Below are 15,969 nucleotides of genomic sequence, written 5' to 3' on the forward strand. Positions count from 1 at the left end.
TTTTTTTTAAGAAAGAGAAATTCCTAACTTGACACTGAGTAGCACTGTGGTGTTTGCTCATGATGTCCCTGCCCAAGAAATACGGGAAAACGATGATAAAGCACATATTCACATCAACTTCAAATGCCAACGTATGTGAATTTTAAAATTATTTTGAACTGTGCTTGAAATTCCCATTGCTAGCATTGACTTCAGATAGTCTTTCCATCTGTCTAACACTGCCATGGCCTTTACATGACTCTGAGATGATATGTTCGAGAAAGAGCGAGTAAGAGCTGGAAGGAAAGATGAGAGGCCCTTTGGGAAGTGGAGTGCCTCCTGAGACCCTCCCAGGGTGAGTCCGAGCTCCGCTGGGAAGCTTGTCCCACTCCACACCCAAATCTAAACCAGTCTAAACGTACCACACGACGTGAGAAAAACCACAGTGATGTATTCACCAATGTAAACTAAGGGGCACGCCAATTTGAAAAGGGAATGTTGATTTAAGGCAGGACTTGAAGAAGAGGAATTTTAAATACTTTTCTAGTTCATGAAAAATTTCAATCAGTGAAGGGTTTCTTTAGTATATACAGTGGAGGGTCATTAATGCTCACCTCAGGGTGTATGCAACAGGTGTGTGCCATGCCGAGACCGCTCCCTAGATGTACCTGATGTACCTAACGCTTGAGGACCACCTGCTTGTGGACTGTGGTGGGGGGTGAGCCAGTTCTTGGTCATCGTAAGAAGGAAGTTAAGTAAATTGTAACGCCATCAATCCTCCCCCATCTCAACCCCAAGATCCTCTTCCGTCCTCTAAAGGACTCCCTCTCCATCTACTTCTCAGATGTGGTTTTAGGCTCCTCCTCTTCCTGAAACCAACCTCTGAGGATCGAATTTCCAAGTCCAGGACCCTCTCCTCTATATACCCTGCCAGTCTCAATTGTGAGCTCCAGGCTCCTGCTTCATCTTTCCCCTCGGGTATTGCCTTTGGGATCGCTAACTTAATTTCTTCAAACCGGCGCTCGATACTGTCCCCTGTCCTCCCATAATACGTCCCAGGTTCCTCCATCTCAATAAATGGCACCATGACCTATCCTGTTGTCATCCTTGATCCCCACTTTCCTCCGCCTCCTGCATTTTGACCCACCATCTAGATCTGCCCGTTTGTGCCCCAGGGCTCGCCTCCACGACCCAAGGCATCCCACTCGGGTCCTTGTTTCCTTCTTTTAATTCTCCACACAGCAGTCAGAGTGACCCTGACAACGTCACTTATTGAGTCGACTTTCACTCACTGCATTTGGAGGCAAATCCAAGTTCCTTGGCATGACCTTGGCATTTGGCTCCACTGACCTCTCTCATCTGTTTACGGCTACTCTTCCATTACCCATCTGCCTTCAGACTGGCTTCCCGTCCCTGCCTGGGACACACCCAGCACCTCTCCTTGGGCCCTTTTTATTGGCTTCTCTCAGTGTCCGTCACAAGATGATGCTGCCTGAACTCCTATGGGCGGCCACACAACTACCCTCTCCTTGAAATCAGTATTCAGGGCGTAGCTCCATCGGTGGGTAACAAATATTGTGAATTCCCAGATTGTATGCTCATGAAATCTCTTCCACACGTATGAAGTTTTAGAGTTTACAGACTTAAAATGTAAAAGCACTCATTTCTTGCCGCCCCAAGAGTTATATAAAACAACTTTAAATACAGTTTTTATCAAAAGAGCAAACATATCTAGAGCTTCTTGATTAACATTCTTCTCAGGCCCGTTATTGACTAACATTATAGAATGAGGCTAAAATAGCAAAATGAAATAGGAAAATGAGCATTTCAGGGAAAAACAGTGAGCCAGCCTAGGCACCAGTATTTTCCTTCCTTCCTTCTTTCTTTTTTTTTTTTAAGTTTCTTTATTTCTGAGAGAGGGAGAGAGAAGAGAGAGAGAGCGCGCACGCAAGCATGAGTGGGGGAGGAGCAGAGAGAGGGAGACACAGAATCCAAAGCAGGCTCCAGGCTCCAAGCTATCAGCACAGAGTCCGATGCGGGGCTTGAACTCGCAAACTGTGAGATCACGACCTGAGCCGAAGTCGGATGCTTACCCAACTGAGCCACCCAGGCGCCCCCCCCTTTCCTTATTTCTTGTTTCTCTTCTTACATTTTTTCCATCAAGTCTTTACTTACTATATTAATTACCACCTACTTTCAAGGTTCTAGTCTACTTCTGACTGTATAAGATGATCACTTAGTACTTTAAGTGAGAGCTTGGGCACAACTGCAGATGTCGATATTATTTTATTTATTAGTATTTTTAAAAAATGTTTTATTTATTTTTGAGAGAGAGAATGTGAGCAGGGGAGGGGCAGAGAGAGAGGGGGGCAGAGGATCCGAAGCGGGCTCTGCACTGACAGCAGAGAGCCTGATGTGGGGCTCGAACTCACGAACCATGACATCATGACCTGAGCCAAAGTCACATGCTCAATGGACTGTGCCACCTAGGTGCCCTGATATTATTTTAAAATTTAATTTGGGGGCCCTGCTCCAAAATGAATATATAACAGTGAATATCTAAGTGCAGTCTAATTTATGGAAATACCTGTAATTTTATAGAAAGCAAAAAAAATGAACAGAACTAAAAACACTGATCAGGGTAAAACGAATACACCTGCTTCTGATTCCTATTGGATTTTTAGTTTTCCATCCACCAAATGTGTGCCACTTTAAAAGCTGATTTCTGTAGTAAGATGTTAATGCTTTGTTCCTTGCACTGAAGAGACATCATTGACCCTGGGAGGGCAGCGAACTGTGGGTGCACGGGGAGCTTCAGACAGGCCAGGCCTTGACCAGAAGCTGACTTACTATTGTGCGCAGTCTATCAGCTGGTATTCGTTGGACCTCTCAAAGCACGCCTTCACGCCTTCATCGTCCCAAAGCTTCTTCACGTGATCAAAGAATTCCTAAAATCGGAAAAAGTTACAAAGAAGAAAGCACATGTGTTATCATCTTTTCAAAAGGTAAAAGTAAAAAGAAACTGCCAAAAAAATTTTTGCAGGTAGCGCATGAACCGTTTTCTTTGAGTCGATGTTACACGCCATATACACCACACAGGGCTTGCGATCAGCGTGACGAAAACATGCACCTCTGTGATCATCGCTCACATCAACAGGTCACACATTCTTGTTGTTCCAGGAAGTTCCCCCAAATGAAAATTACAAGTCAAAAGTAATTTTCTGGCATTCACCAACTATACATACGACAGCCATTTTAAGAATAATTTTAAGGTTTTTAGTACTCGGTCACCTGTCTAGTGGTAATGTCACTTCAGCAATGAAAAATCATGCCTATTACAATGATAAGTTTGTGTTAGCTGCTGAGCCATGATTAGGAATGGGCATGACTGAACAGATGGGTCAAATTCGGCCCAGAAGCATTAGGTACACCAGAAGGAAACCTTTAAAATTTCACTCTTCGGGGATGCTAATTCACCGCTTTTTGGCATTTTTTAAAACTGTGAGTTAAATGTCGAACTGTGATTTTGGTTCCCTCAAGCCCATGTGAGCGCAAAGCTCAACTTCATCCATTACGGCAAGGAGCACCCTCCCTGAAAAGGAGGCCGAGAACTTTCCTTCTCTCGAAGTAAGAGGTGGCTTTATGAATTCTTATTTCCAAAATTACCCAAATTAAATTAGCAGTGCTATGGAACCAAATGACAACACATCAGCTGCTAAATATAAAAGAAGTTATGTAAAATTTCACAAACCCGTTCATTAGCATTTTTATATCCCTTCCCACATCAGTCATCAGCCCTTCCCGGCAGCCCTAGGCAGCACCCAATTCCATCTCTGATCTGCACGAAAGGGTCTGGGGCTTCTGATGCCTTATGTTCACTGTGGCTGCCATGTTCTCTAAGAATCAGCATTGATTTTTTGGAGAAAAAAAAATAAAGGGCTGGTTCTTTTGTTGGAGATTCACAATTCCATACAAGGGCGGATCCAAGTACTGTGGGGGCCTCTTTGAAAAAAGAAGAATAAAATCATGAGTACGCAATTCAGTACAAAACCCTAGAAGGGGCAGTAGGACTGAGGGGCCCTGAGCTTAAGCTTCATGAGGTTCTGACTGCCTAGAATCAGGAACAATCTTTAAAGGTTTGCCACATCTTTACACGTGTCATCTGTCTGGCTGCCTGTTGTCATTAACAAATCCAAACTATCCACAGCTGACAACGAAGGGGAACTCCATATGAAGGAGAGATGCTGAACCTCTCAATTTTTATCTTCCTCGATTTGTGGTTCCTTCTGGTGTCTCCCACCACTGCTCTTGTCACTCCATTGACGGCGTTTTTATCAGCATCCTTAAAATTTTTTTTTCCTTCTAAGAGCCATATGAAGACACACACACACACACACACACACACACACACACACCCCAAATGAAAACTAGTCTACTTGATATTGTCAAGATGGTCTGGTCTCGGAAGACAGTGACAACTCCCGTGTCATGGTGATATTCAGAGTTAAGCCCCATCTCTCTCCCCCTCCTGCAAACCCCAAGTGCAACAGTCTCTTGAATAAAGTTCCTGACTGTCTTTATCAAGTGTCAGAATCATTTTTTCTGTCAGCAGTCTGAGCTGAAGCCTCTGAGACAGAATTACAAAGCAGTGCTTGAATCAAGATCCAAGATACAGGATTTCTGAGGTCCGTGTTCATAGCAGTAGCAGAACAGGAATCGCAGGCACTGTGGTTTTAAAGCAGATGATCTGGACAACACCAGATGAACACAAAAACAAGTCTCTCTGTTTCAGCTTCCTAATTGGTGACCAAAGATGTCGGACTAGAACAGAGCTGGAGATCGACAGAGAGCCTGGATTCTCCATGTTTACTTTTATTTTTTTTAACGTTTGTCCATTTTTGAGAGACAGAGTGAGAGCAGGGGGAGGGGCAGACAGAGAGGGAGACACAGCAGGCTCCAGGCTCCGAGCTGTCAGCACAGAGCCCGACACGGGGCTTGAACTCACCAACCACAAGACCGTGACCGGAGCTGAAGTCAGACACTTAACTAACTGAGCCACCCAGGCACCCCACTCCATGTTTACTTTTAAGGGGTTCTAAAAACCTCATGGAAAATTCCAGAGCCGCTACTGCTGTTGCTTCTGCCTTTTATTAGGGAAAATTTCAAACTTACAAAAGGAGAGAGAAGAATTCCCCAGGCCTCTCATTCCTCAGCCTCCACATTTATCAACACATGGCCAATTCTCTCTCTCTCTCTTTTAATAACTCATGGCTTTTCCCCCACATTTCCTATTTTGCAGCACATCTCTTACATCGTATCATTTTATTTCAACGTTGTTTCTAACAGACAAAGGCTCTTAAAAGACATAGCCACAGTACCACTACCTCCATGAAAAATATCACAACAAATAAAGAAATGATTCTGTAACATCATTATTCAGTCAGCCAATTCAGCTTCTTCAGCTATATTTAAACAGTTGTCCAGAGCCAGGCTAGAATTTTCACGTGTTTGCTAAACCAACTGGGAAATAAATATGAGGAATAATTTTGGTATGCCTCCATTAGCAACTAAGATGAATAGTATTAAATAAAAATAATTTCAGTGTTGTGCGTGTGTGTGTATGTGTCTGAAAAAAGAAGGATGATTCACAGAGAAATGTAATTTGCTTTTGACAACTGAGAATATGTAGAAGTTGAGAGTATAAAAAGAAAATTCTTGGGGCACCTGGGTGGCTCAGTTGGCTGAGTGTTCGACTCTTGGTTTTGGCTCAGGTCATGATCTCACCGTCATGAGATCAAGCCACCACGGGGGTGGGGGTGGGGGGTCTATGCTGACAGCATGGAGCCTGCTTGGGATTTTCTTTCTCTCTTCAAAAATAAATAAATAAACTTAAAAAAAGAAAATTACGGACATTTCTTAATTTTCTTCTGTATTACTGAACAAAAATTGCCTTGTGATCTTCATATATTTAGCAACTGAAATACACATTTATGTTATTCTTACTTAAAAGGATTTGACATAGCATAACCTATAAACTTATCAAGTCACTGAGTTGTACAGCTGAAACTAATGTCACATTGTGTGTCAAGGCTCTTCACATTTAAAAATAAAAAATAAAAAAATCCAAAGGGGTTTGAGTTGTGTTATAGAAACTAAAAACCAGGGGCGCCTGGGTGGCTTAGTCGGTTGAGCATCCGACTTCGGCGGCTCAGGTCATGATCTCCCGGTTTGTGAGTTCAAGCCCCGTGTCGGGCTCTGTGCTGACAGCTCAGAGCCTGGAGCCTGCTTCAGATTCTGTGTCCCGCTCTCTCTCCGCCCCACCCCTGCTTGTGCTCTGTCTCTCTCTTTCAAAAATGAATACACATTAAAAAAAAATGAAAAAAAAGAAAGTAAAAATCATACACACACAGGTCTTGAAGGAGAGCTTTCACATGTGGTGTGGATGGAACCCCTCCCTGGGTTGAGTGCAAAGATGTTCTTCATACTCATTACCTAATATCCCTTCTAAGACGACTACGGAAAATCTCTCTCCAATATTAGTATCGGGAATACTTTTTCTGCATCTCTCAAAGCCGCTTTTTATATTTTATTATTAATTTTTAATCACAGGGACCCTCTGGCTCTTGGGCTGTTTTCATTTATGTCACTGAGTTGATCGCACGAAAGCGCTGAGGTCCTGTTTTGGGGTCAGTCTTCATGCGTGTCAAGTCATGATCTCATGGTTCTTGAGTTCGAGCCCTGAGTTGGGTTCTCTGCTGTCAGCACGGAGCCTCCGTGGGATGCTCTCTCCCCCTCTCTCTGCCCCCTCCTCTCTCTCAAGAATAAATAAAGATTAAAAAAAAGTGGTCATACCTAGTATTTACTGAGTGCCTTGTATGTTCTAGGCAGTATTCTAAGGGCCTTATATACAAGGTCTCCAAGCCTTACGCTTTGGATTCTAACTCCACTTTCGGTTCCACGTAACTTACTCTCCTGATCCTAACTTCCTTCTCCTGCGTTTTCACATATTTCATTACCTTGTATTACAACTTTGTAAGCAGCACTAAATCCTTTCTGGAACAAGCTGAAGCACAAACAAATGTTTGCTGGATCTTTCTATGGGAACATAGTGGATAACGTCCACCACCACAATCGAACGGACCTTAGGAATAGGCAGTGGGAAGGTCAGAAGCCCTTTATTTACATGGGATTTTCTAAAGCTCAAGTTGAGGTCTGATTCATTTAAAATACACACACTCAGTTTTATCCCTTGGCTAACAGAAAGACTGAATAGGTTTTTGTCATTTGTTTTTTTCAGATATATGTGGTGGATATCATGCCTGCCGACACTATCGTTCTGTTATTTGTAATCTCTGTCCGTCCTCAAATCTAATTCAATACAGTATGTCTAATATTCTATTGAGAAACAGCTTTTAGAAACTATGTTAAAAGAAAAGCCAAACATTAAATCACTAGCAGTCCCCTCATCCATGTCCTATGACCCACCCTGGGCAGCAATCTCAGCAGGTTACCACGTATGAAAAGAGGTCCTGCTGGGGCACCTGGGTGGCTCCGTCGGTTAAGCCTCTGACTTCTGCTCAAGTCATGATCTCATGGTTCATGAGTTCGAGCCCTGAGGTGGGCTCTCCGCTGTCAGCACGGAGCCTCCTTGGGATGCTCTCTCCCTCTCTCTCTGCCCCCTCCTCTCTCTCAAGAATAAATAAAGATTAAAAAAAAAGAGGTCATACCTAGTATTTACTGAGTGCCTTGTGTGTTCTAGGCAGTATTCTAAGGGCCTTATATACAAGCTCTCATCAGAGACACCCCTGCCATGTAGGTGATTCCATTCCCATTTACTGAGGACAGAATGAGTTGATTACGGATACTTGATACTTGCTCAAGCTCTCTTGGCTAGGAAGTGGTCGACCCTGGATTCCAAAGCCTGCTCTGAAGCCAGCTGGCTTCCTTCTCCTTTGCTGGATGGCTGTTCCCAGTGAGGGCAAACGCAAATGTACAACGTACCCCACACTCGTCTATTTTTTTCTCCCTTAGGACAGCCTACTTTAACTATTCTTAGAATCATTTTTAACAGCTTTTGAGGTATACTATACATACTACAAAATTCACCCATTTACTTACAAAGTCGTGCAACCACCAACGCAATCAAGTTTTAGAACGCCTCCATCATCTCCTCACCCCTCTCTAGTGCCAAGCTCCGCCCCAACCCCGGGTCTCAGACACCGTTCATCTACTTCTGTCTCCACAGCTTTACCTTTTCTAGAAATTTCATATAGATGCAATCACCTTGTCTTTTTGTGTCTGGTTTCTTTGACTCAGCATGATTATTTTCGAGATTCACCCATTTTGTTATGTATATTTTAGCAGTCTGTTCCTTCTTAAAAATTGCTGAGTTCTACGCCATTGTATGAATATACCTTGTTTTGTTTATTCATTCACCAGTTGATGGTCATTTGGGTTATTTCCAGCTCTTGACTGTTATGAATAGTGCCATTAGGAATATCTGTGTACCAGACTGGGTTGATAGCCAGAGTGGAATTGCTGGATTATATGGTAGGTGTTTAACTTAAAAATTTTTTGTGAATGTTTATTTATTTTTGAGAGACAGAGGGAGAGAGACAGACTGTGAGTGGGGGAGGGGCAGAGAGAGAGGGAGACACAGAATCTGAAGCAGGCTCCAGGCTCTGAGCTGTCAGCACAGAGCCCAACGCGGGGCTCAAACTCACGAACTGCACCGAAGTCAGATGTCCAACTGACTGAGCCACCCAGGTGCCCCGGTAGGTGTTTAACTTTAAGAAACTGATGCACTGGAACACCGGGTGGCTCAGTCGGTTAAGTGTCTGACTCTTGATTTCGGCTCAGGTCATGATCTCACAGTCGTGAGATCCATGTGGGGCTCTGCACTGGGCCACAGAGGCTGCTTAAGATTCTCTCTCTCCCTCTGCTCTTCCCCCAGTTGCATGTGTGCTGTCTTTCAAAAACAAAACAAAACAAAACAAAACAAAACAAAACAAAACCAAAAAAAACCCCAACAGCATCCCCCCCAACCTGCTGCATTGTTTTCCAAAGTGGCTATTCCATTTTACATTGTCAAGAGGTCAGTGTCTAGGCGTTCTAGTTTCGCCACATGGTCTCCCATGCTTGCTTCTGTCAGTCTTTTGAATTTGAATTACTCTGGTGAGTGTGCAATGGCATCTAATTGTGGCTTCAGTTTGCATTTCCCTGACGACCAATGAGTTTGAGCATCTTTTCATGTGATTGCTAGCAACTTGCGTATCGTCTTTTTGAGTGTCTGTTCAAGTATTTTGCCCACTTAAAAAAAAACTGGGTTGTATGCCTTCTTAGTATGGAGTTTTATTTCTTTTACAAGAATAAGGGATTTAAAAAATTGTCTGGATTTAAGTCTTTTGTCAGCTCTAGGTTTTGCAAATATTTCCTCCTAAAGTGGAACTTGCATTTTCATTTTCTAAAGTGTCTTTTGATGAGCAAAGTTTTAAATTTTCTGATGCCCAGTGAATCAATTTTATCCTTTTAGCATTTATGCTTTTTTTCTGTGTTCTAAGAAATCTTTTCCTAACCCAAAGTAAAAAAAAAAATTATATATATATATATATATATATATATATATATATATATCCCCCAAGTTTTCTTCTGTAAGTTTTAGAGTCATAGTTCTTACATTTAGGTCTATGATTCATTTGAGTTAATTTTTGAGTATGGTGTGAGGAAAGGGTCAAGTTTCATTTTTTTCCATATGGGTATCCAGCTTCCCCAGCATATTTATTGCAAAGAACCTTCCCCACTGACTTACTTTGGTACCTTTGTTGAGATAGACTATATACATGTGGGTCTATTCCTGGACTCTCAATTCTGTATCACACTGAACTCTATGCCCCTTCTTTCGCCAACAATACACTGTCTCGATTGCTGCAACATGTAGTAAGTCTTAAAATTAGTAATGTGAACTCCTCCAGCTTCGCTTTTCTTTTTCAACATCATTTTGGCTGTTCTAGGTCTTTTGAATTTCCACATACATTTTAGAATTAGCAGGATTTTCTATAAAAATCCTGTTGGTATTTTGATTGAGATTGCATTGAATATATAGTTCACTTAAGGGAGAAGTGTTCTAATCCATGAATATGATGTGTTTATTTATGTCTTATTTAAATTCTTTTGTAATTTACTGGGTATAGAGCTTTCATATCATTTGTTAAATTTTTTCCTCTATAGATTTCTTGGATGTTATTTAAAAAATTTTTGTTAACATTTATTCATTTTTGAGAGATAGAGAGAGACAGAGCATGAGCATGGGAGGGGCAGAGAGAGGGAGACACAGAATCTGAAGCAGGCTCCAGGGTCTGAGCTCAGCACAGAGCCTGACACGGGGCTTGAACTCATGAACTGAGAGATCATGACCTGAGACAAAGTCGGACACTCAACTGATTGAGCCACCCAGGTGCCCCATTTGGATGTTATTTTAAATGTACAGGTTTTTAAAATTTCATTTTTGGATTTCTTTTTCATTGCTAGTATGTAGAAATACAATTGGTTTCTGTATATGATCTTATAGCCTGCAACCTTGTTAATCTCACCTGTAAGTTCTAGGCGCTTTAAAGTGCGGCTGTGTATAGAAACAGCCGTATGGCTCTGGTCTCTCCTCTCTCTTCCTAAAGTGTGACCCATTAGGCAGAATCATACCCTGGAGCAGAATCAGAATTCTCTGTGGTTCCAAGTACAGAGCACTGAGCCTAGGGGACTTCACTCCCTGCTGTGGCCATGTTTCATGGCTTTTGCTGCTCTTAAACACTTTTTTTTTTTTTTTTTTAAAGATATGCTAAGGGGCGCTTGGGTGGCTCAGTTGGTTAAGCATCTGACTTTGGCTCAGGTCATGATCTCGCGGTTTGTGAGTTCAAGCCCCACGGTGGGCTCTGTGCTGACAGCTCAAAGCCTTGAGCCTGCTTCAAATTCTGTGCTTCCTTCTCTCTCTGCTCCCCGCCCCCTGCTCACACTCTGTCTCTTTCTAAAATAAATAAACATTAAAAAAGTTTTTAAAAAAGATACACTAAGATTTGTCTAGGGATTTTACTTTTATTTCCAAATTATAATCTCACAAAACAACTGCGGTAAGTATAAAGTTTTAGTTAATCAGATCCACGAACCATAGCAGAGAATTAAATAAATCGACCTCATAGTGATGAGAACATAATATTCCTCAAGTATTTCTTTCTCCACAAACTTAATTTTTGAGCTTTTGATTTCCCCTTCACAACACTCCCACTCTTATACCTAAGAGTCTCTCTGTAAAATCCTAATTCTCTGAGAAAATTGTGCACTTGGAGAATGTCTAAGAGACTCATCAGAGAAACTTATTTGTGTGGGAACAGAAATAAAATAATTAGGTATTTTCATTAGGGATAAAAGACTCAAAGAATCACGACTTTAGTCACTGCTTCCAGACAATTCTCTATCAAGTTTTCTGACACAAGTTCTCGTTGGAACATAATTACATAACCCTTTAAGGTATTATTCTTGGTCTTCTTAGTCACTCTGAATTCTTTGTTTTTTGTGCTGAGAAGCAACATGAAAGGAGGACCCCTCCTCTTTGGGAAGAAAGTGAGATTCAAAGTAAATGTCTTTAAAAGTGCGTTTGCTCTATTTCTGCTGGCAACAATTATAGAATTAGACACACATGTCTTTGAGAAAGTTTTAGTGTAAAACATACTAACGATATCTAATAAGGAATCAGAAAATACTCATGGTTTGAGCATGGATTTTTGTACTGGAGTGCCTGGGATCAAATCCCAGCGACTGAGACTCAGTTCCCTTTTCTGCTCCACAGGATACAACAGTTCTTCTAGGCAGAGGTTGGCTGGGACAGGTCAGTATCTGGGGAACAGGAGGTGCACGTGTGAGGGGTGAGGGCAGGAAGGAGACGAAGTAAGGTGGCTGGAAAGACAAAACGAGACGTGGGATAGGGTGACGTGGGGGGGCCAATTCTGACTCAAGACAGCCAAGAGAGTGATGACCAACAGCGTGAGGTGCCGGTGAATGGTGAGGGTCCGGGAGAGTCCTTTGACACAGGACAGCACAGAACACAGCACAGTGTTTCTGTAAGAATGGGGCAAGAGCCGTCAGATTCCAACAGGCTGAGAGGGAAACACATGGCGAGGAAACAGAAGTCACGGGTAGGCTCCAGAATGGAGTTCTAGAAACATCTACCACACACTTGCTGGTATAAGGCATTACACCAGGCGCTGGTGTGGGAAAGAGAGGGCTTGGGGTTTCAGAACGTAAGGAGAGGGATGAGCTGGGTCACCAGCACAAGGCAGGTGATGGTGTGGCTGTGCAAAGAACCAAGAGCAGTGCTTAACTTCCCACCCAGTGCTTCTGATCCTGGATTTACCCTAGACTTGCAGACCCTTCCAGAAAGGCCCCCCCACCCCCCACCCCAGCCAATGTGGCTTGTCCAGATTTACCCATTTAACAGCTGGGGAGGGAATGAAGCTGGCTGAATACTGTGTAAGATTACTAGAAGGAAGGAAAGAAAAGGGTGAAGGATATTTACATAAGAATGTGTGCTACAACTTGGGAAATGTGCCTTCATGGTCTTGTGCTGCAAACTGAGCTTCGGAGTCCTTTGCACAGGGGTAGGGTGCCTGCCAGTGACCTCAAGGACCAACAGCTCTCCCCCGCAACAGAAACAGGGTGCAGCCAGGAGCTGCCATGGGGGCAGCTACGTGTGTACCCAGACCCTAAAGTTAGCTGACGGTGTCCTGAGTGGGCAAGAACACAATCACACGGGGTTTTATCATGGGAAACGTGGGGCCCCGCAGCTCTGCTGGGTGGACCAGTCAGAGCGCTCTCTGGGAGGTGACAAACAGCCACCAGAAACTTCGGGACCTCGCACTACATTGGAGGCATTGGTGATTCAAATTTCTATGTAGATATAAAAGAAGGTATTTCAAAGGCAACCACGGAGCTCCTTGGCGATTCTGCAGCAGCTGCCAATCTGACAACAGACAACCAACATAAAAGGGAAGGAAAACTGTCCCCAAACCCCAAACACCGTGCGTGTTTGTGCAAGATCGTCTTTCGGATTTCTTCCATTTCGGGGACTCTATGATTTTAAGTGTTGTGTTTTTCCTCTTTCTTTTTATTTCTTATGCACCAGTTTTACTGGGATATAATTCACACACCATACAATTCACCCATTTAAAGTGTACAATTCAATGGTTTTCAGTATACTCGTAGAGTTGTGCAGCCATCTCGACAATTGCTTTTGGAACGTGACCTCTCCCCACCCCCCGAAGTCCTGTACTGTCAGCAGTCACCCCCCACGTTCCTCCCCCCCAGCCTGTGGCAATCACTGATCTACTTTCTCTCTCCTCGGAGCTGCCTATTCTGGACATTTCATATACGTGGACTCGTAGAACACATGGTCTTTTGTGTCCGGCTTCTTTCCCCCAGCATGTTTCCAGGTTCATTCATATTACAGTACGGATCAGTGCTCCATTCCCTTTTATTGCCAAACAATATCCCATTGTGTGATGGATCACATCTTGTTCATCCATTCATCATCTGGTGGACATTTGAGTTGTTTGCACTTTTTGTCTACTGTGAACAATGCCGCCACGAACATCTGTGTGCGAGTGTTTGTGTGGATGCATGTTTTTAATTCTCTTGGGCACACACCTAGCAGTGGGCCTCCTTTCTTTCCCCAGGGAAACATCTGGAACCATTTACAAGCATTACTAATTGGAATTTCTAATTGCACGTGTTTAATTCATCTCAGCATTTGATGACCAAACAGTTATGTGTCCTAACGGAGGCTGACAGTGTGGTAGATGTTACAAGACGGTCAACCTCATCTAGCTTCTGAATGTACTTCAGGTTTAATGTGAACACAGACAGGGGTGCCTGGGTGGTTCAGTTGGTTAGGTGTCTGACTCAGGCTCAGGTCATGATCTCTCGGTTCGTGAGTTCGTGAGTTCGTGAGTTCGTGAGTTCGTGAGTTCAGGCCCCGCGTCGGGCTCTGTGCCGACAGCTCGGAGCCTGGAGCCTGCTTCGGATTCTGTGTCTCCCTCTGTCTCTGCCCCCTCCCCCACTCACACTCTGTCTGTCTCTCGCTCTCAAAAAATAAATAATGAACGTCAAACAGATTTAACTTTGAACGCAGACAGACCTGGCCTTCTTGAGCTCCTGACAACTGCAAAATAAAAAGACTCGAAGATGACCTGAGGCCCCGGCTCCTCCCGCCTGGGCCCCACATCTGTGTTCTGCTGCAGCGGCTGGCAGTCATCTCTTGAGCTCACTTGGGGCCGTGCCCCGGGGAAACAGGAGGCACCAGGGAAGGGCAGAGCCAGTTCTATTCCTTTGGAGCTTATAGTGACCAAGTGAGTGTTTGGTGTGTGGGGCGGAGGGAGTGATTATTCCTTCCACACCCTCCACTGTGGACTCAAATAATAGGTGTTATTCATCCACAGGTGTGATTCGGCCAATGTTATCGAGGGCCCGGAATGGGTAAGCTTTGTGAGGGGCAAGAACAAAAGGCAAAGTTTAAAAAAAAAAGGAATGAAAAGGGCCTGGCAGGCAAGAAAGGGGGATTTCTTGTGCAGGTGAGGATTAAGCTCGTGACCTCCCAGCTGCTGGGTTCAGTGGTCAATTCTCAGTCCCCTCTTACCTGGCCTATCATAAGCAGCATCCAACACAGCTGACCACAGTCTCTGTACTCCTGGCTTCCAAGACATCTCCCTCTCTCCTGACTTTCCTCCGACCCCATGGGCAGTCTTGCTTGGTGTTCTTTGCTTGGTCCTTCTCTCTTCCCAGCCTCCTACCACTGGATGGACTCACGGATCCTCCTGGGTCGTCTTCTCTGGCTAAACTCACTTCCTCAGTGAGTTCCTCCATCCTGAGACTTACGTACCACGAACATGCTTGTGACTTTCACACTGACGTCTCCAGGTGAACTCTCCTCTGAACTCTGCACTTGTGCATCCATTGCCTGCTTGACATCAACACCTGAATTCTAACAGGCGACCGCAACTCAGGAAGTCCAGAACGGGATGCCTAATTATCCCCCTAAAACTTGCCCCACTGTAAGTCTTCCCCAGTCGCTGGCAATGCCACAATTTAGTTGCGAAGGCCCAACCCCCGGAGTCATCCTTGACCCCTTTCTCTCACACCCGACATGTGATCCTCAAGGAAATCCTGTTGGCTGTACCTTCAGAATACACCCAGATTCTGATCACATCTTGGGCCTGTGCCGCTGCATTCCTGAAGGCAGGTGTCACCCGGGACAGGAAGGTATTGCCACTGAACCCCACCTGACTTGTTTCCACCCTTTCTTACCAGTCTCTTCAACTCCGAAGCCATGGAGTTTTTGAGAACGTCAGTCTGATCACATTACAACTGGGTTCAAAACGATCCCATGCTAACAGCCCAGTCTCCACAGATGGGTGCACAGATGGACAAAATGTGGTATACACATACAATGAAATCATTCAGTCTTAAGAAGGAAGGAAATTCTGCAATATCCTACAACATGGGTGAACCTTGAGGATATTAGCCTCAGTGAAGTAGGCCAAACACGAAAGGACACACACCGCACGATTCCACCTATATGGCGTACCTACAGTAGTGGAATTCACAGAGAAGAAAGTGGAATGACGGTTGCGAGGGGGTGGGGTACGGGGAACGAGGAGTTTGTGCTTAATGGGAACAGAGTTTCAATTTGGGAGGATGAAAAGGTTCTGGTACGGATGGTGGTGATGGCTGCAGACTAACATGAACATACTTAATGCAACAGAAATCATACACTTAAAAATGGTTAAAATGGCAAATATTACGTTTTGTGTATTTACCACATAAAAGAGTTTATTAAGAAAGCCAAACCAATCCAATCCAATGCTTCCCATCCCAGAGTTAAAGCCGAAGTCCCCACGTTATCTGACTCCCCTCCCCCATTCCTGGACCTCTTGCCTTCTCGTGTCTTCT

At 44.0% G+C, this 15,969-nt stretch overlaps 1 protein-coding gene across 3 annotated transcripts in view; it reads right to left on the reverse strand.

Moving 5' to 3' along the window:
- GNAL (G protein subunit alpha L) overlaps window positions 1-15,969 on the reverse strand; it is a 154,792-nt gene that overhangs the window by 43,053 nt on the left and 95,770 nt on the right. For all 3 annotated transcript variants that reach the window (XM_086682428.1, XM_086682429.1, XM_025931340.2), the window contains one exon: window positions 2,830-2,927. In XM_086682428.1, the coding sequence (XP_086538554.1) occupies window positions 2,830-2,927 (98 nt within the window). The remainder of the gene's footprint in view (window positions 1-2,829; window positions 2,928-15,969) is intronic.

Source organism: Puma concolor, chromosome D3 (assembly GCF_028749965.1).
Source record: "Puma concolor isolate L17-30 chromosome D3, mPumCon1.1.hap2, whole genome shotgun sequence".
In the NCBI taxonomy this organism is placed as follows: Eukaryota; Metazoa; Chordata; class Mammalia; order Carnivora; family Felidae; genus Puma; species Puma concolor.